A 20,958-nucleotide genomic window follows, 5' to 3' on the forward strand; every position below is an offset into this window, starting at 1 on the left:
ATTCTCTCTCCGTTGGACTGGATTCCTCCTCCCCCCCCTCCCCTGCTCTCTTGGGTCGCTGTGCTGCACCCCCTCTTTTTTATGTAAAAAAAAAGTTTTTCTTGCAGGCGTTGTCGACTCTCTTCTCCCCTCCCCTCCTTTCTCCCTCCGTGCGCGCGCCTGTCTGTGTGTTGAGTGTGTTTGTCTGAGCGTCTCTGCCGGTGCGCAAGCGGTGTGGCATGCATCACGGGAGTGAGCTTCTCGGGGTAGGAGGCGGGGGGGGGCTTCCCGCGGCATTCCTTCCTCTCTAATCTCCCTCTCCGTACACCTCGTCGCCTCATCGTCGCGGATGCGGCGATGATTGTCGTGATGCAAGTGTTCATTCATACGGAAAAGGGGGAGGGGGAGGGACGTATGAGCGGTGCTGCGAAGCTAAGGAATGGATCGTTACTTGAGTAGGCACACAGCCACACCCTCCCTCACCTCCGAAAAAAGTAGGAGAGTAATGTGTTGTGGGTGGTCCGTAGCGGGGGGTGGTGGTGGTGGTAGAGAGCCGGATGAGTGTGTTTGACCCCGCCGCCCCCCCCTCTTCCCCCCCATGGACACAATCCAGGGAGGCACGCCTGTTTCGTGTATGCCTGAACTCGCATAATCTCGCTGTTTGTTTTGTTCTTCACTTGCTTTGTTTCAGTTGAGGGTGACGAGGAGGATGTTGATGCTTTCATGAGAATGCCTTCAGTTGGTGTCTTTTTTTTTCTGGTTGGGTGCTGTCGTTGTGAGTCGATGCCTCTGTCTGTCCGTCCATATATATATGTATATATGCGTGTGCGTGCATCTCCTGTCTCAAACCATCAGTCGTGATGATCCTCTCTTCTTTTTTCCTTCTCATCTTTAATGAAGCTTTCCACGATGCCTGTGAAGTTCTAACGCGGTGACCCCCTCCCCCTTCCCCCCCTTCCCCTTCTCCTCCTCATTCATCCACCCATCCATCCTCCTCCTCCTGTGTTTGTGTAGTTGTGTGCGTTGGGGGAGAGGGGGACTTGGTCCTGATGCTTTTTTTTTGATGAATTCGACGGTTGCGATACTAGATGTGGCATCCATTTGGGTTTGGCGAGAGAGCGCGGGGGTCCCCCCCCGGCCCCCTCCTCCCTGGAAGAAAGCGGGTGCCAACTACTGCACTGAATTCTGTCGACCACGTTTGATCTTTATATCCTTTGTCTGTCCACGTCCACGTCCACAGGCGTCCTGTGTCCTGTTGTACCCGCGCTACAGACCTTGGGTACTGCGACTCCCTCTACTGCTTCTGTTTCACGGGTGAAGAATTAAAGGTGGCTTCCCTACTCTGTTTTTGATTTGTGTGTAGGGGGCAGACGCACACACACACACACACACACCGCGCTCTCATGCAACTAGTGAGCGAGCAGCGTCATCATTGGTGTCCTCTCCTCCCTGATGTCTGCCCTGCCTGCCAGCGCGTATGGCCTCTCCTCTGGCAAAGGCACGTACGTACATACACATGCACACAAACGCTACAAAGACATCAAACACATCTATAAAAAAAAAATAACAGCAAATGAAAACAGCTGTAACAAAAAAGAAATTTGACGGCTGCATGCGCCCGTGTCGCCGATTTCTCCCTTCCTTCCTTCCCTCCTTCATCTCTTGGTGACGTGGCAGCCTTTATTGCTGCCGCTGTTGCAAAACTCAGGCTTTTACAATGTCTCTACTCTCTCCATGTTCCTCCTTCCCTCGTCGTGCATTCTCTCCCCCTTTTTTGTTCGTCCCCTGTGTTTCTCTCTTCTTGGTGAATGGGTGGTGGGCGTGCTGAGTCGCTGCGCAATGAAACTGGACGAGGTGCAAAACGCGGTGGCTGGCCGCAATCGCTTGCGTCTAGCACACTCCATGCTTCGTGTGTAACTCCCCCTCCCCCCCCCCCTCCCCCCACCCACCCACACACACACACACACACACAAATCCTATTACATCCCAATCTATCGTCTCTATAGATACACACACATATATATATACATCATATATATACGCATATATGTGTGGGTGTGTACTTGCCGGCACAACTCCCGTTGCACCTTTGTAAGGATTTTCCTTGTCTTCCAGATAACTGGAGGCTCCTACTTTTTTGTGTTGCTGCTCTCGGCCTTTTAACCTCCCTCTTTCACTCTCTCCCCCTCTCTCTCCCCCCCTCCCCCCTCTCTCTCCCCCTCTCTCACACACACCCGCCGCCCTCTCCCCCTTCGTTGTCACGGGATATTTCGAACTCACCTCTCTTGTCAAAGGCGCATGCCGGCAGAGCTGGAGTTTCGCACTTCTTCACTTGGCCCCTCCCCTTCTCCCCCTGAGTAGTTTTGCAAGGGGGCAGGGAAGGAGCACGACAGGAGAGGGTGAGAGAGCGGGGGGGGGGGTACTCACCAGAGAAAGGGAGGGGGGGTGAGTGAGTGTGTGTGTGTGTCTATCTATGAGAGTAGAGAGAGGGGGTGGCCATGCACAGCAGGATTGCCTCAGCACCGTTGCCTGCATTGTCAGCGGTGTCTTCAGGTGAGTTGCACACACCTTTGCCCGACACGATGCCGCAGCATTCTGAGCCGTCTACCCCTCCAGTACTCTCAGACGGGCTCTCATCCGCGCAGCCAACTGGGCCAATAACCCCGGTCGCCTACGCGCTCCCCGCGTCACCCGTACAGGAGCCGCGAGTTCTCTCGAGTACGGCGTTGTCGGATGCCTTGTCCGAGAGAGCCGAACACGATGATTCAATTCCGTTTTTATTCACAGACAACGCGCTCACAACGGCCGCCACCACCGTCACCGGCAGCGGCAGCGTGGGCGCGGTCGGAAGGGGGGGCGGAGACGCATCACTAGGTATGCCGATGGACTACAGCACCGCCCCTCATTCAATTACCGACACAGCGTTGACGGACGCTAGGAGCTCATCGTGTTCATGGGCAACATACACGGCCATCGAGGAGTGTTGCGCACTCTCCTTCGCGCAACGCCCCGGCTCGCCGGGGTCTAGGTCCACCGAGGGGCCGCCGAGCCAACAGCGCCCTCAACGAGAACTGAGGCGTTCTCAGCGGTTGCCGTCAAGAGCCTCTCTCCTTTCTTCGACACCGGTTCTCACTACACACGAAGATCCACAGCTGCATCTGTCCTCTGGGCATGAGGAGGATCTCACGGGTCCCCCGGGTCTGTCACTCGCATTTCCTTTTGCTGGTGCGTTGCCACAGCCGCCGGTACCTGCTGTCAGCTCCTCCAAGCCGGGCTTGTCTGATGATCGACCTCGGTCAAAGCTGCAGCAACGGCGTCCGTTACCGGCATCTAGCGACTATATCACCCCGAGCTCCCCCAAAGCTGCGCCTTGCCGCATGTCGTCTCGAACGGCTTCGCAGTCGGAGGGAACTCTTTCCGAGTTGCCCTCGGTCGGCACAGCACGAGGGGCGTCGCAGCCATCGGCCGTGGCTGCTGTCTCGGCGTCCAACGGCACCTATCGCTGTTCTACTTCGTCCAGTGGTGGTGGTAGCCTGCTCCTCGGCACGGATCAAAACGACCATGAGGCGGCTCAGCTCGAGGGCTTCCTCCACATGGGTGTCGCCTCAGGCGAGCACTTCCTGCGGACACCAGCGTCTGGGGCAGCGTCGACCACCACCGCCATTGGAGTCATGGAGGACCTGACGCCAATGACTGCAGAGTGCGCAACGAACTCAGTGACGAGCGCCGGCATTGCCGGCAGTCTTCGCCGCTTCTCTTCTTCCGTGAAGGCTGGGGCAGATTTGCCCGGTGCCGCCGGTGGTGATGGCAGTAGGGCCCCGCGCAGCCAATCACCACCGCAGCGGTTGTCGCTGGCCGCCTCCCAGCGAGGCTCGTGTTCGGCACCGTGTGGCTTTTCGAGGTGGGCGCCCCTCCCATCAATGCAGTGTCACTCATCATCAGGCGCCCACCCCATTCTTGGGGACAAGGGTGGAGGTCGGCGAAACAGTCTTGACTCCACAGCTCCTCTCTCGCACCAGCCATCTTCTGCACGGATGTTCTCCGAGATGCGCCCCGATGTGTGTCCACTTGGTGCGTCACCCAATCTTTCGCTTCCCTCAGTGGGCATTGAGGCATCATCTCTGTGTGGTGTGAAGGGATCGTCGTCAGGCGCGAAGGTGGTGATCCAGGCTGCCAATGTTTGGCGCCAACAGCCCCAATCCCACGTGGCAGGTGGTGACACGCCCACGTCTGGGTTGTTCGAGGGGTTTGACAATGGCCACAACGACGCGGCTGAGCTCCAGCGCCGTCTACTCGCCGATGACTTCTCCTCCAGCCCACTCCGTAAACTGCGCCGTGACGGGATATTCCCTTGCAAGTTGATGATCAGCGTGTTGCTGTTTTTTCTACTGCTTGCGCAGGTGACCTGCTTTCACCTTCCCCTGGCCCGCGCCAATGAGGCGATGCGGCTGGCCATTACGAAGCGCTTCATGTACAATGACACGTACTTCACCAAGAGCGACGGCGATATCGTGTCGGCACCGACGGCGTGGATGGAGAACCTCTACAACTCGATTGAGCACTACGTGCAGGTGTACTACAGCTTGGTCAACACATCCTCAAGCAAAGTAAGCTACCTCTATCGTGGGGGCGCCAACTCCACGGATCCTTGCAGATCAGGTTTAGCACACACCAGCAGTGGAGACCATAGCGGCGAGAGAGGGGGCGCGGAGGGTGGGGGGCGATCGTGGCGGAAACGGGATGTGGTGGATTCATTGCTGTGGGCTGCGCGGGCACGGGAATCGCCAAGCCCCTTACGGGCCACCGACATGGTTGCTGGGCCATGCGCCGGTTGGACCACGCCAACCGCCTCCTTTGCAGGAGGAGGAGGAGGCATGAAGGAGTTGCCGCCATTGTACATTCCTGCCTCGCTCATCGCACCAGTCTTGATGCGGGTTGAGGTGGACGTGTACTCCCACAGGGAGGGGGCCCAGCACGCACGCATGCAGTCGGATCCGCTGCAGAGCGCTGCGCCGGTTGGCCGCCGCAGTCGCAACGCCACTACACACGGGAAGCTTGATGGTCATGCCGATGGCGGCCGCACAACGGCATCCGCGGATGTGGAGAGGCACGGGCGCCGGTGGCTGACCTTTTACGTTGAGGCGGATCGCCCGCTTGGCCCGTTCGCCAAGTACAGGGAGGCGGCGCGACAATCCCGAGAGGCTCACGGGCGGGAGCGGCGCCGCGCTGCCGAGCCAGAAAAGGTGAACCCCACCGACCCACGCACTGCTTTTGAGGGTGGTGCCGATGGTGACGTGCCTGAGCGCCCTGGCGTTGTTGGGGGCGGCTCTTCGAGGGAGATGGATGCTGTTTTATCTGCGGTTTGCATGCCGCGGTACGACGATCTGTCGGGTCGTTACTACCGCCCCTGTGTGTCGACGCGGGCGACCGCCCTCCAGGAGGGGACGGCAACGCCAATCGTATCAGAATTTTCCCTCATGGAGAATGTGCGTCGTATTACGTTGGAGGTGACGCTGCGGCACGAGGTTGACGAGGTGGACGGCCTCCTCACCGTTGCTGCGGGTGCGGCGAATGGCGCTGCTTTCACTGCGGAGACGGCGGCGGGCAGGGCCGAGAGATTTGGGGCAGGAGATCCCGCTGCCCCCAGTACGCCCTTGGCGTTGCGAATGACGTCGACTGTCTACCAGTGGCACGTCTTGAAGGATATTACGGTGCACCCAGGAGGTCTGGTAGAGACACAGCTGCGTGTGAACACTCGTGTGTGGTCGACTGGGTTATCTCGCATTTTTCAGACATCGAACCTAATGGCAGTGATCCTCAGCGTCTTGGCTGTGCTCGCGATCGCGCAGCGGAGACGCGCACTGCAGCGAGTTTGGGGGTACAATCGACGACTCAAGACGGAACGCGCAGCTATCCTTGCACAACAGTCGCAACATACGCCACCCGACACCCCGATGGACGACGCATGTGCGGCACGGCGGTTCCCGTCTCATGACATCTCCCCACAACCCCTCTTTCACGTCAGAACATCGCCCCCCTACGAGTGGGGGATACCGGGAAGCCCACTGTGTGGTCCCTCCAGTGTCCCTGGCCGCGGTGGTCGAGTTATGGGGCCCAACAAGGCCACTGACGGAACGGCCGCGCCTGTGTCCCCTAGTATTTTCCTCTCCGGGGTCAAGGCAGCGAGCTACGGCACCATGAGGCGCCACGGTGATGACTGTCATGTCAGTTGGCCAGGCAGGCACTCCTCCGAGGCAGTGTGGTCATCTTCATCGAGGGCAGGGTCCTCCTCCCGGGTCATTGATTCACAGGGTCCAGGTGACTCATCGCGCTTGCGCAGTGGTTGTGTTCGACAAGACGGTGCAACCGACACCTCCGCGCTTACAGTTTTTTCCGTCGAGGGTGCAGCACCGCTGTTGCCTACTCGAGGCGGTTCCGAGCGTGGCCAGCACCGACTTGACACAAGCGCGGGCCACGGCGTGCAGCGTCCTGGCGTGCTGCGGTGGCTCCTTTGTGGGTGCTGGGGCCAGCCGCTTGGCACGTCGACGTCATCCTTGACGGGCTGTCCACCGAGCTCGTCATCGGCGCGTACGTCGCCGTTGTATCCAAGGTGCGACGGTGGCGGTGACACGAGAGCTGGGGGCGTACCCGCACCCATACCACGGCGCTTTCCTACCAACCCCGGGGGCACTCCGGTGTCAGCCATCGCCTCTTTCACTTCGTCCCCATCCCTTTCCCAGACCCTTCTTACCCCACAGCAGGCGGAGCGCATCATGGAGCGCAGCTACGTGGATGTCCACACCACATGGCGCCATTACCTACAAGAGTCCAAGGGTGTTGGGTGGCACTGGGTCGCCATCGTCGCGGCCGTCATGGCACTGAGCTACAGTATGCTACTGCTGGCTCCGTTGCTACCATTCATTGAGGTGCCGCAGACGAACGTGTACTACATGTGGACAAGCGTTTTACTCGGTGTTGCGGCACTCCTATCGTCCGTGCTGTTGCTGAGCTACCTGCGCTTCTTTCCTACACTCTACTTCCCCGTGATGGCTTCCCTTCAGGTCGTGCCCCAATTATTCATATTCGGGGTGTGCGTGTTGCCGCTGTTTTTGGGATTTGCTTTTTTTTTCGTGATCGCTTTTGGAGCCCATTCGAATGGGCATTTCACCACTCTCAGCTGGGCGAGCATCAGCCTGTACTTCATGGCCTATGGCGACTTACTGCTGCCCACCACCAAAGTGGTGGCGGACACGCCGTACGCCGTGACTTCGTTTTTTGCTGGCGTCCTGGTCGTGATCTTTGTACTCATGTTCTTCCTGATCATGCTGAACATGGCGATGTCAATCACGCAGCACGAGTGGCTGCGGCTGCGGAGGCGATTTGGCGCCGCCCTGCGCACCTCCAGTCTCTTGTTCTCCGTTCGGAGCAGGTCGGAAGTGAAGGAGGAGGCCCTCGAGGCGATCCGCACCAACTTGGAGATCCTTTGGTACATGCTGGGCGAGGATGAGGACGAAGAGAGGCGGCGGCAGGTGGCGGCAGCGCCTTCGCCTTCGTCACCCGTGTCCTTCAATGTGGCGTGTCCTGGGGGGAATGGAATGAGTTCGCCTGGATAGTCGAAGGGCGGGGAGGCCGGGGGCTCTCGGCTGCAGAGATGGTCCGGACACGGCGGCCGGAGGTGGCGGCATCATCGTCGTTATCGTTGCGCCAAAGGGTGTGACACGCACTTCGGATTCTCTGATCCGAAGAAGTTCGCTACACTTGCGGATCTTTGAACGCGAGCCAGCAATGGTCGACAGGAATGTGGACTGTTGGTTCCTGCGAGGGTGTTACTTCAGAGACGGCAGTGTCACCCTATTAGCGGGCATTGTCTCTCCCCCCCCCCTCCCCTTGGATGGTCATCTCTGTTTCCAAGCAAAGGGGCATCCCGACCACAGCAGCCCAGGGTGGAGGGAGGAGAAGGAGGGACACGTATAAGGTCAAGTTTGAGCTGCAGTTGCTTGCCGGATTGTATGCACGAGTACGCGTGCACTGCGTGCGTGGCACCCCCCGGGCGTGCCCTGCTGCTTTCTATCAGTCCTGCGCCGCCTCCGTCGAAGACCACCCTTGCGGACAATCCGTAAAGCTCATCTCAACGCGACACCTTACGTGGGGAGCAGTCGCCTCAGATTAGATTCTGCGTCCTGTGTGGAGGTGAGTTGGGTTTTCGTAGCCATCTGTCGCCACACGAAAAGCTTACTGGTTTAGCGGCCGATACACATTCCAATCCAAGATGCGTAGTGGACTCTCGTCTCCTCGCGGAGCTTCTCAGGGCACCGAGTGCGATGGTCTCGGTCGCTTCCATGCAGGCTGCCGTGCAGGCTTTCACCCATCAGCACCAGACAGAGATGACATCGTTGCAGCAGGAGGTGAACCGAATGAAGGCAGTGTTGGCGGAGGTGCTGCAGTGTCATCCTTCCTTTTCACCGTCCGAGGGGGCAGCCTTGAAGGCCATCGTGCCTAGAGTCAAGAGTACGCCTTCAAGCGACAACGGTGGCGGCCGAAACTCGTATCACCGTCGTAGCAGTAGCTACTTCAGCAGCGGTGACTCTCGCACGCGATCTCCATCGATTGCGTTGCCTGCTCCTTGTGCAGGAATGCTGGGAATGCCTTCAGTCGAGACGGCTGGCGCTCTTGCTGGGAGTGTCGATAATAAACCGGCTCCTCTGCAGCACACAGCCCCTCCGCGTTGCTCACGCACAGTGCCCCGTCACTCCTGCAGCTACGACAGCGACATTGCAGATCTCGTGTGCGCCACGGCTGCGGCTTCTGATGACCCCGCCGCCGCTTTCACACGACTCGAGAGGCGGTCCGATTCCATCCGTAGCGTCTCTCCCCTGGATGAGGAGCGGTCCCGCAGGTCTACATCCCTCCAGCAGCATGTTTCTTCACCTATCGCCCTGCTTCAGCCGTCGAGCGAGGGTTGCGAGCGTCATCGTCATCGTCATCGTCAACTCCAGCAGGACGAGCATACGCGCTTGCGAGAGGCATTGCTACAAAAGTTGTAGAAGAGGTGAAGGTGGAGGAGCTGGCCACACAACGGACAGACCTGAGAGCTATCTGTTCCTGTCAGGGAGGGGGATAGAGGAACAGAGGAATGCCGCCGTCTATTTTTTTCTCTAAAGGTTTTGCGGTTTATTGTAGAGTATACGCATCTGCCTGCATTATACATATATATATGTGCGTGTGTGTGTGTGTGCTGCCTATGCATACATATATATATATATATGTCTTTATACTGCGAAGATCACAAAAGAGTGAAGCAGCGCACTACTTCTTCCTCGTCTACCCCCCCCTTACCGTCTTCCTGTGCCTTATTCCTCTACTCCACCCCATCTTGTGCGCTCTTCACCCCCTCCTTTACCTTCCCCCCCCCCCCTTCCCACACAACCTGGATTGCTGCTTCTCCCCCCCACTCATCCACGAGCCTCAACTGTTGTGTCTCCCCCTCGCAAAAGAGCCGAAGTGCAGAAACCAGCGAATGGGGGTGGTCTGGTCACGTTACAGTCACCCCCTCTCCCCTTCTCTCTTTCTCCGTCTTCGTCACGTTGGCCTTCATCTACGGTGCGTGAACGGTCGCACCTACCGCTCATCATAGGGCGCCAGGGGTCGTGCAGCATTGCCACCACTTCCACCATCCCTTTGTCTTCGAAAGCGGGGTGCCTCGTTCACGTAGAGTGACTAACCGTCGAGTTCGTTGCACCACGTCCCCCCACTCCCTCCCCCCTCCCCTCCCCCACCCGCCGCTTCTGCATGAAGGGTGCCTGCCTACGCCGCCAACAGCGGCACAGCAACCAGCCCAACGTCCCACAGGGCAGCGACGCACCGGTATCGCTGGTTTTTCGAACCCACGGTGACAGCCTCTCGAAGGCCGCCTTTCTTTTCTGCCCAAAGAATTTCAACTTGGCCAACCCCGTCGCTGCAGCACGTCCTCCGGCACCGGCAGCGCCCTTGATTTCATCGTCTACTTCGTCGCCATCTGCCGGTGCTCTGCTTCCCCCGTCGGGTCATCTTCTATCTGCCACCTCGCAGCAGTTGTCCAGCCAGCATGAGGGCAGGCGCGCTACCGCCGCCACGTCGTCCTCGGCGGCCACCGAAAGCGTGGAGACCTTAGTCGAGGCCATTGTGGAGCTGCGCCCTTTTTTCCAGCCTTTGCACCACAGCCAAGCCGGCGGCGGCGTTGGAAGTCATCACAATCTCTCTGGGCTCGCCCCCGTTAGCCCGCTGGTGAGCTCCACCGCTGACGGGACAGCCCCCGCCCACCGCGGATTACCTCCACGCACGCAGAGCGTCTCGTCGGTCAGACACAATTCTCATGTCGACTTGATGGGCCTATCGTCCATCCATTTTACTACGCCAGGCGGCGGTTTTGGCAGCCTCGGTGGCGGCGGCGACAGTGGCAGCGTAACGCTTGCGCAGTCTGTCGCAGCCAGTCGAGGCAGTGAGTGGTCGCAATCCTCGGCCACCTTGGCGCGCAGTGGTGCTTCAACCGCCGCCGCCGCCATTCTCGGCGGCTCTGCGCAAGGGGGTCCTGTCGGCATCAACACAAGCATGTTGGGCAACGCCACCTATACGAACGCCTCACCGATGAGCGGCGTTCCGGGTCCTGCTGCCGGCCCCGGCAGCGGAGGAGCAGGCGGCGGCGGTGGCGCCGGCGGCGCGTCAGTTGGTGGCGTGGGGACGGCCGGTGGCTCGTGTTTCCTCATGCACCCCTCAGGTGGGTGGATATGCCGCGCCATGGCGTTCAATGAGAAGGAGGTGAGCCACGCCAATGGTGCCATCAGTGTGAGCCAGTCCCTCACTTCGAAATGCGCGCTTATCAACGAGGTGGCCAAGGGCAAAGTCATGGCTCGCATCCTGAGCTCGTACCAGGACGTACAGAGGCGCTACGGCCTTTCTCACGTTGAGCTGACCGTGGTCAACCAGTACCTCAGCCGATCAGACATGTTTCTCATATCGGAGGCGCTGCGGGAACGCATTCTGTACGAGGGTGAGGAGACACACGTCTGCGGCTTCCGCATTCGCGTACGAGAGATGCTACAATCAGTGGTGAGCTCGCCGAATAAAACATCAAGCGGTGCTGCCACTTCCATCGTAAGCTCTGCGTTATCAGCCCCCAACGCGTGTGTGAATGCATCGTCAGCAGCCGCAGCGCCTCCTGGAGGAGTATCCTCCAGTGGCGCTACCAGCACGGCTGTTCCTGGTTGTGGGACTAGCGGGAGTGCCGCGAACATCGGTGCTGGGGCCGCCTGTGTTACCGGGGCCGCCGCCGCCGCCGCGGCGTCGGTGATCGGCGCCAATGCGAACGTCCGCGTCGGCTGTGGCATTGTGGTGCCCACGACCCGCATCAACTTTCAGTCCCTGTCGCCTGTCTACTATATTCTTCTTGAGCTGTCGAGTGAAATGTGGGAGACGACGATAGACGGTCGCATCGCCCTCACCTTGGCGATTCGCAAGTTCCTGAGTGAGCTGCTGCTGAAGCAGCTCCCGAAGCGCAAGGCCTCCCCGCTTATTTGTGTCGTGTTCACCGGACGGCTGCACAGGGAGTTTCAATTCGACCGACACAGAGATGTCTTTCATATGCTAGAGTTGCCGCGAGAGCTGCGCAACAACGTCGACATTGTGGAGGAGATCCGCATGCATTGCGAAGCGCTTGTGCAGCGTGTGTTGCGGGGAGTGCAGGACTCGGCGCGGCGGAGGCTAGAGGCAGAGTGTGTAGCTTATCGTGAGGCCGCGACAGCGTTACATCCGGTCTCTGGTGAGGCCAAGGGTGTGCGGGGCAGGCCAGTGAACGATAGCGACGACCTTTACACTGAACATTACTCATCACAGGAAAGGGGTATGAACGACATGTCACCCTCCACCGGATCCACAAGCCAGTTCCCTACAACGCCCGAGACTCGAAAGTGGGCCCGCCCCAATACCGTATTTTCTTCGTCTGCTGCTGCTGCTGCTGCTGCCACTGCCACCACCGCCACTGAGACGACCTTTGACGCCTACGTGCAGTCTCGACAGCGACACATCGATGAGATTACTGTGCAGCAATTGTTTGTGCATGCAAAACAGTCGAACATTCTTGAGGCACTCGGTATTGTGCTGGAGCGGTGCACTCACAACTACATTGATCGTAATCTCACGCTATGCGGGCACGCTGTGACGGTCGTGTCCGCTGGAAAAGGGCTTTATCAGGTCACGAACAACCTTGTTCAGGTTGTATGTGCTCGGCTGCACGACATCGGGCTCGAGAAGGTGCACGTTGTTTGCATTGGCCGCCCTCCTTTGCATGTGACACCGCTCCTCGAGTACACGTCTATCGACGACACCCTGCGGTCGCAGTACCACTTGCATAGTCATGCACCGGCCGGTGCGGGCCTTGGGGCGCGCGGTGCGCCTGGTCGTGTGCCCGCCTCACCCGTATCCCCAGGGGAGGTGGAGCACTACTACGAAACCCCTGAGTGGATGTCGGTGTTCTTCTTCAATGCCTCTCTTCAACACAAAAGTGGGGGTGAGACGGTGTTCGAGCTCCTACCGAAGGAATGCTGGCAGAGACAGCACTCGGTATTGGCGGCGCTGAAGACTCTGTGGCCGACGCTGCCACAGCCACAGCCACATGCACAAACGCGGCCGTCGCAGCCGTCGCAGTTGTACTCGGTGTCGACGTTGTTGTCGGGGGGTGCAGCTGGTGACGGTGGTGAGGAGGATGGCAGCGCCTCCGCCGCTGGAGACGTGGCGGGCGGCATTGTCGGGAGGGCCGCTGTCACTGTCGCTGCGGCTGCGGCGACGCTGGACTCCAGTGGAAATCATGGCATTGGGGCCGAGGAGGCTTCTCTCACGTGCTGCCATGCGCCGCTGCTCATTCCTGGGCTGGGGCTGCGCCCCTACCCTGTGCCGGAGGTGACGCTGCCGGTGCATCCTCACTCTCCTGACACACTGTTGTACGTTTACGGCTTAGGCGGCGGTACAGCAGAGTCACATCACATGGGTCGATCTGCTGGGGTGGCCGCTGGCTTTACTGTCGCTGCAGCCGGTACCGGATGTGTCTCTTCTCAACCTCTTGTTCCTCTCTACCCTCAGCCGTGTGCGGCAGATCTCTCTAGTGTCTCGTGGACCGGGAGCATTAGCGCTGAGCACGCCTTCTCACCGTCGTCACCACTTGTCGATGCGAGCCGCAGAGTAGCATCGACCGGCTGGCTCGGCGCCAGGGCACCAATGCCAACAGCCTTCACATGCAGCAGTCCTCTATGGGCGCGCACTGCGAAGACAGGCAACAAGATTTTTGCCTCATCGGCGCCCCCAACTCAGGAATCGATTCCACACGGTGTGGCTGGCGTCGGCACAATGACGTTGCAAGGCGGCACGGGTTGGCAACAGACGCAACTGCAACAGGGGCTAAAAGCGGCACTCCCCTCTCATACAGGGCCACCGAGTACTCTCTACAGCCCACTGCTGCAGCCCGCACGATATGTGCAGCCGAGCTACACCTTCAACAGCACACCATTTACTAGTGGCGGTGCGCCTAGCAACGGCATATGGGGAAGTGAGGCCACCCCTACATCGGTTGCAGCCGCCGCTGCCGCCGCTGGTAGCCCTCTCCATCTGCGGCGCTTGCGCAGTGGGGCTGTCACGGCGTCGGGGCTAGGGTACAACCACGTTGCCGTTCCTGCCGAGAACGCGTGCCCACGCGCCGCAGTGATGCTGGTAGCGGCCGCCGCGTTTGGCAGCGGCCATCCTCGCCATCCCAACAGCCTGCCTTCCTACTACGCTACCGGTTGTAAGCCAGCGTTGCATATCAGCCGCTCCTTTGATCACAAGACAATGGCGAACCCCGAGCAACACTCCCTCGGCGCCTTCGAGCACTCCGGACACAGTGTCGGGTCATCTCTCCTGGGATGCGACAACAGCGCACCTCGCCAGCAAACCCGATCGGTACTTTGGCGCGGGGGCAGTCCCAAGTCAAGCACGAACTCTATCGTTACTACCATGGCGGCCGCCACCACCGCCGCTGGCAGAGACCTCGGAGTGAGTCGCAGCAACGGCGTCCATCGCATCGGTGGTGGGCTGCGGCCGGTCCAACTGCGCCTAGATGATGGTCACGTGTACCGCGATGTCATGGCTCTGGCTGTCCCTTGTGCCTCTTGCGCATGGTACTGCCTCCACGCGTCAAAACCACACCAGGATAGCGTTGGCGGTGCGGCAGCTGTTTCTCTGGGCGGGAGCACTGCTGCAACGAGTGCATCGGCACCAGTCAACCTGGCGGCGCGCCAGGGAGGCAGTGGTGGTGCTGCCACTGCGATCAGTGTCTCTGGCGGCTCATCACCCTTTACAGCAGCAGCCACCATGCGTCGCAGGCATCTTCAGTGCCGTGATGGGCGGTCCAGGGCTCTAGAAGACGACGCCACGGGGGCACCTGGTGGGTCTTGTCACAATAACGCCTCTGTGCAGTTGCCAGCGAAGAGGTGGCACAGGGCTTTGAGCAGCACGCGCAGCGACGCTGTCTTTTGCGGCTGCAACGTGGTGGACAGCGACTTGCGCAGTGGGTATCTCGTATTGGAGGTTACCATCAACGCGGCGGTGCTGCCGCGGTCGTTCTGGTCACCTCAACTCGTGCTGAACGACAACTACTGGGCATATCTGATGAGCTGTTTTACTGGTCGCGACGACCGGCTCACGTTGGATGAGGAGCTCGAGTTCACCTCCGAGGCCGATACAAACAATGAGGATACTCTCACCATCAGCGACAGCAGCACTGACGGTCTGTTGCCTCCACAGCACGCCAGTGGGAGCCTGGGAGGGCAGAAGGTGAACCGCGGGGGCACTGCGGCGTCATCGGCAGCCCTGGCCACAGCCGTGGGAGGGTCCAAAGAGTCGGGCGGCGGCACCCGCGGTGGCCGTGAAGGCGGCGGTGGCGCTGGTGATGTTTATCGATTCCAATCTGTCTTCCGCGCTACTGAGGTTTTCTGCCGCTCCCATAGCGGCATCACCCCGGATGGGCGGACGCTCATCATCCCTACGCACAGCAACAGCCTTCACTTCCAATCCCCCGAGGAGATCCTCCTCCGCATCACTCAGCAACTGTTTGTGTCGACCCCGGACGAAGGCGGTGAGGTGGCACCGGACCAGCGTGGCCCAACGACCCCGGCTTCTCCGCGCGGTGACGGCACAATTGCCGTAGGCGATGAAGCAATAGAGAAGCGGGCCAAAGACGTTTGCATGGCGCTTCAGTTCCCTCACGGCAAAGGAGGAGGAGGAGGAGAGGCACACTCGAGCGCCGCGGTTGCTGCGGCATCAGCCAGACAGCAGAGCTGCTTTGAGAATTCCAGGGAGGGGAAGGAGGAAGCGGAGAGGGGCTGCTTAGTGTCAAGGACGAGCTGCGGTGTCGCCGCCAAGCCCACCCCCCCTGTTGCTGGCTCGGTCGATGGTGAAACACCAACCCCGGAGCTCCCGCATCTTCCAGGTGAGAGAGCGATGTGGTGCGATAGGGAAAGCACCAGCGGTAACAGTGCGAGCCGCAGAGCCCAATCGTTTGCCGCCACAGCCAAAGGCACAACAGCAGCGGTGTCACCGCCACCACGAACACCACTGTCGTCGTCGTCGTCGTCGCCACCCCGCTGCACTGCTCACGCGTCAAGCAGTGTGCATGTCAGTCCAGAGGCGGCATTGCCAGTGACTCTCAACGCGACGGCACCAGCAGGGACCTCATCGCCTGCACAAAATAGCACTTCGGGCAGCGGTACGTCTGTGACGCCAGCCGCTCAATCCCGGCCGCTGCGCCTGCCAACGATTGTGACAGTCACGGGCTCCCCGACATCAGCCGCCGGAGCACCACCGCTGCCCTCTCCCCGGGCACTCGCGATGCCAGTGACATCGGCTAGCGGACCGGGAGGCACCAGCATTGATGATCCGCTCTCGTCCTTCCCGACTCCGACCACCGCGACGCACCTAGCCGGACAACCCTCAGGGCTCGGACCGTTTTACCTCGACGATGTCCCGCTGATGCCGGGCACTACAGTGACTGTGGGCTTTGTGCAGCTGCGTGACAGCCTGCTATTTGCGATCAAACCAATCAACCCCCTTCGTCAGGGTTCCGAGGAGGAGCAGCGCGAGGACATGACGGGATTCTCGCAGCCGGCAGAGAGTGTGAGCACCGCCACGGTGCTGCGCCGTCGCTGGCAGTGGAAACATCCCGATGTAGCCTCCGAGCCACCGCATCTGGCGAGCTGGACGCGTCTGTGCACGTGTCGGCTGCTGCCCCTGTACGGCAGCAAGCCGGCCTACCCGCGAGAGAGCTTCTACAGTGTTTCGCCGCACCAGTACACCGTGACCACCCCCGGCGGTAGTCCGGCAGACCCGCTGGAGGAAAGGCGACGCTTGTTGGAGTTTGTGCTGCAACGTCTCCAACAGCAGTATCAGCTCGTCGTCGACAGCCCCGGCCTCGCTGCAGGTGCTCAGTGGCCGCGCGCCGACTTGTCTCCCAACGCGCGACTGGAGATGTCGCTGGGGCACCAGACGCACACGCTCAAGTTGGACGAGACGGTGAAAACTATTTCGGTGACGCGCATGCTTCACCGAGGTATGTACAGTAACGGACAGGTGACGCACATGCTGAGCTACCGATACCTGCTATGGAACTACCTGGCGGATGAGTTTTCTGTTCGTGAGATGCATATGGAAGCTCAAGTCGGCGAGCGCAACGCATTCCACTGGGAGGCTCTGGATCGATGGTTGCAGGAGCGGCCGAATGCGTTCATCCCACGCGGGCCTGACGTCTGGCTGCGCTCGCGCGAGGTGGCTGTCGTTTTGCTTCCTGAGGACCCCACCCACCCTCCGTCGTACGAGGAGTTTTGTCGCTTCATCGGCTACCGTTTTTCGGTGCATCTCTCGACGCACGGCAAGGTGGCGTGGAGGCCACACGAGGATCCTGTGTCGTTTGACTTTTCTGAGACCACACCCCTCACCTTTCCTGCGCCACCGCAGTTGATGGAGGTTGTGCTCGTCCACGACAACCCGGTTGCCCTCGACACACGTAACGTCATTGACCGCGTCACTGGCCGAACGGTCGCCTTCGACGTCTCTGTGCAGGAGCGCTTCATGAGCATCGACATCACCCTGCCGCAGCAATACGACGCTTGCTGTTGCTACTTTCTGAGGGTCTCTTGGCTGGCGTGTGCGGCCTCGATTGTCATGGACTGGCTCGGCTCCTTCATTGCAAATGCCTCGCGCTTCCACTTTCACGCGGTTCCAGTGGGCTGCTACTACCACAGCCCCAAGACGGAGTCGCTGACCTCCCACTACGACGTGGAGGCGGCATCGCCAGAGGAGGAGCCGGCGCTGCGTCGCGCGCTTGTCGAGCTGCTCGTCATGCCAGCCTACCGCTACTATCCAGACACACCCGTGCTGACGCGTAACTGCCGCCTCGTTCACGGTAGCGGCCTGTGCTACGTGATTCTGCCGCCTAATGCGAGGACGGTGGCGCAGTGGTATCAGAACGCGTTAGTGCGGCAAGGCTCCGTGGAGCAGGTGGAGTTGCTGGCGCTGTTCAAAGAAGCAGTGGCGACGGCGCGGCAACGGGCGGCCTACATCGTCAGTGGCAATGTCATCACTGAAAATGTCTCGAGCTCGACGAGCGGCCCACCGTGAAAAAAAAAAGAGTTGTGGCGAGCTTGTATTGATGACTCAATGCATAATGGCGACATCGCCGAAGTAGCAGCGCGCCCCCCTCCCCACGCACACACACACACACGAGAAAGGGGGTGCGGAAGGGGAGAGGGGGTGACGCACACAAGAGGAGATGTGGGTGTCAGCGCCAGACGCGTGGGGGGGGGGGGGAGGGAGGGAGGGAGGGAGAGCCAGGCGTACTCGCGCACGCATTCCGTTGCAGTGTGGTGGAGTAGGATTTCTTCTGCCCCCCCCGCCCCTTTTTTTGCCCCAAACGTCCTCTTTTCACTGCACACACGGACGCCTCAATCCGGGTGGTTGGCTGTTTGGTTGTTTTGCTTCTTTTTTTTTTTTGCACTCTCTCTTGTCGTGCACCTCGCCCCGTGCGCTGTCCCATCGGCGGCGATACATGCGTGCATATACACACACACATATGTATATACATGTATACACATATGTATATGTATTCACGTATACATGTGGACGTGTCTATATGTGTACCTCTTTCATTGCGATTTGCTTGGTGTACACCGAGAGCCCCACCAGGAGACCAAAGGCTATTACTTCCCTCCCCTCCCCTACACCCTTCCCTCCCTCCAAATTTCTCTCCACTCTCTGTACACATCGCGTAGGTACAAGCGCATTTCTTAGTCTCTCTCACACAGCAGCCTTTTCTTGCGCTCATCCCCCTCACCTCGGCTCATTGCGCGGAGACGTGTCATTAGTGTGCTTGGCCCCGCCCCCCCCGCCCCCCGCCCCCTCCCATCGAACTTCTTTTTCCTATCCGTCGTCTCAGTTTTCAATCATGTCAGTCGCCAACGCTGCGTACCTGACGTTAAACGGCAGTTGTTTGACGGCAGGGGAGCGAACAGCGCTGCAGTGCTCACTACCCCTGTTGTCGCAACGGTACCGCGGCACACCGGTGCAGCTGTGGGGCAAGATCGTCGGGGTCAAGGCCAACTACTGGGTCGCGCAAGCTTTCCCAAATGGAGAGTTCGCGCCATCCGTCAGTTTCTACAGTGTGGATGGTGGAAGTACGTGGACAATGCTTTCGACGCTGACGGAGGAGCAAGTGGTTCTCTGCGAGGCCCTCCGGGGCCCCTACCAAGGCGTGCCAAACTACGAGTATAAGACGCGTCAGGATCTGCCGGCAGAGACGGACGAGGCCGCCGTTACGATACCGGCGCCCGACGAGATCCTAAAAAAGGCCGAGGATGACATCGCCGCCGCGCGCGCCGCGGATGCCAACAAGAGCGACGACGAAGACGAAGAAAGCGAGGACAACAGCGACGAAGAGGCGGATGAGGAGGACGAGGAGGATGGCGATGGTGCTGCCGTGCTTGCGCCGCGCAAGCGCATGCCTAAGTTCTTCATCGTTAGTGTCACGGAAGCCATGCGCGTAGCCCACTTTGTACAGGTGCACGACGTAGCCTGCCGCCTGACGGTACGTGGGCTGTATATTTTACAAGACGGTGCGTCTGTCGGTGTACGCAACAGCACCTTTGGTGGCCAGCCTCTCCACCATGCGAAGAAGCCGTCTTGCTATGTAAAGATGGGTTGTCTGGGCAAGGAGGAGCGGAACCGCGTCCTCTACGGTCCCACGTACAACCCGCACACCGATTACCTTCAGCCCATCACAGACGATGCCCCAATAGGGGTGTGGTCGGTCAAGTACAACGCAACGGCAAATGTTGTGAGTGTGCGCAACCTCTTCTACGAAGGGTCGCTTTTCTGGTATCGCCCGGGTACGCTGGAGTGTGGGCAGATCTACTGTGGCACCGGTGAACGCAACTTTGATGTTTGCTTCATGTTGTAGAAGAGTGGCAACAACAACAACAACAAAAAAAAATGAACACCACTTTGCCACGAAGTGGTCATGTAGAAGCACTCGGCAGGGGAAAGAGGGGTGGGGGGGGTAGAGAGGCGCCAGGTAAAGGTGAGAAGCCCACGCTGTTGCAGGGGGGGGGAGTGATGGAGAAGAAAAAAACTCTTTGGACCTCCACAGGGGGAACAACCAGGTGGCTAGAGACGACGGGGTGCGTCATCCAACGTGCGCGACGGCATATGTATATGTATATATATATACATGAATATGTGTATAATATGTGTATGTGTGTGCAGATGTCTGTCCGCCTCTCTCTCTCTCTCTCTCTCTCTCTCTGTGTCTTGGAAGGGAGGCCGTTTCCAGGAAGGTTCGTTCGCTGTAATGATCACAGATGCCTCCCCCTCGTACACAAAGGAGAGACACAGTGTAGCAAGATCCCATCCACGCTTCCTCATTTGTTGCTTTATCGGCCGAGCGCTGGGCGGCGTCACTGCGGGGGAGGAGTGTGCGGGCTTGTGTGCTCTCGTGCAATTCCCCCCCCCCCGCCCCCCTTCCCCATGTCCGCCCGCTTCCACCCACTCTTTATGCTATCCCACTACACAGGCTCCTTGTCTAAGCCTCACATCTTTGCGCCTCTCGATGTCTCAATTATGTGCTGGGTGTGACAGGCCTGTGTGTGTTGTTGGGTGCGGTGGAGGCGTGCCTGCAATAACTCCCACCGGTGCTTTCACTGTAGCTCCGCCATGTACATAATATCAGTTCGGTAGAGGGAGGGGAAGGGAGGGGTGGGGGGAAGAGGGGCCACGTGTGTACACCGAACGGCGTGGCTGAGCAAAGCGCTATCATTCGGTCGCCTTGACAGTTCTCGCCCTGCTTACCCCCCCCCCCTCCCCCTCCCCCCCCCCTCCCCCACGTCCTCCACATACACGCGCTTTTATCATCCACAACCATGCGGAACCCCAAAGTCGAAAAAAAGAATTTGATCACAGCGATAAGGTGGGGTAGGCAAGTGGATCACTGTGTGACCCCCTCTGACCACCTACCCAAAGTACTTGGCATTTCCCCGATCCCGCCACACATGTGGCCCGCTTCTGTGGTCAAGACACCGGCGTACGCCTCCACCATGCTCAGCTGTAAAGCATATTCAAGGCCCTATGCACGTGTACGAGTTCAGCGCTTCTCCCCTCCCCCCTTCCCCTTCCCCCCATTTTATGATGATCCGACTTTACTGCAGTGCGCCAGCTCGACAATCGTGGAAATCTGACGATCAGAGGCCGAGAGTGCTTCCCCCTCTTTTCTTCCTCTCCCCCTCCCTTCCTTCCTTCCTTTGGTCCACTCACCAACCCCTTCGAATTCAAAGGTGGGCGTGTGCACACCCACACATCTGTATTTATATAGAAACAGCCCAAGTGAGGGAGAGAGAGGGAGAAGAAGAGAGAGAGAGCCTCTCCCCCTCTCTCCCC

General features: G+C 59.4%; 4 protein-coding genes across 4 annotated transcripts; all 4 read left to right on the plus strand.

Moving 5' to 3' along the window:
* Window positions 1-3,356: 3,356 nt before the first annotated feature.
* On the plus strand, window positions 3,357-7,592 carry JKF63_06456 (uncharacterized protein; the record flags this gene model as incomplete). Its single annotated transcript, XM_067902406.1, has 1 exon — window positions 3,357-7,592. The coding sequence occupies one exon, from the start codon at window positions 3,357-3,359 to the stop codon at window positions 7,590-7,592; it is 4,236 nt and encodes a 1,411-aa protein (XP_067759427.1).
* A 708-nt stretch (window positions 7,593-8,300) lies between these two features.
* On the plus strand, window positions 8,301-9,023 carry JKF63_06457 (uncharacterized protein; the record flags this gene model as incomplete). Its single annotated transcript, XM_067902407.1, has 1 exon — window positions 8,301-9,023. The coding sequence occupies one exon, from the start codon at window positions 8,301-8,303 to the stop codon at window positions 9,021-9,023; it is 723 nt and encodes a 240-aa protein (XP_067759428.1).
* Window positions 9,024-9,768: 745 nt separating this feature from the next.
* Window positions 9,769-17,652, plus strand: JKF63_06458 (uncharacterized protein; the record flags this gene model as incomplete). Its single annotated transcript, XM_067902408.1, has 1 exon — window positions 9,769-17,652. One exon carries the CDS (start codon window positions 9,769-9,771, stop codon window positions 17,650-17,652), a length of 7,884 nt encoding a protein of 2,627 aa, XP_067759429.1.
* Window positions 17,653-18,475: 823 nt separating this feature from the next.
* JKF63_06459 (uncharacterized protein) lies at window positions 18,476-19,486 on the plus strand (the record flags this gene model as incomplete). The annotated part of the gene is made up of 1 exon (XM_067902409.1): window positions 18,476-19,486. One exon carries the CDS (start codon window positions 18,476-18,478, stop codon window positions 19,484-19,486), a length of 1,011 nt encoding a protein of 336 aa, XP_067759430.1.
* Window positions 19,487-20,958: the final 1,472 nt, after the last annotated feature.

The sequence above is a fragment of the Porcisia hertigi genome, chromosome 7, assembly GCF_017918235.1.
Source record: "Porcisia hertigi strain C119 chromosome 7, whole genome shotgun sequence".
NCBI lineage: Eukaryota > Euglenozoa > Kinetoplastea > Trypanosomatida > Trypanosomatidae > Porcisia > Porcisia hertigi.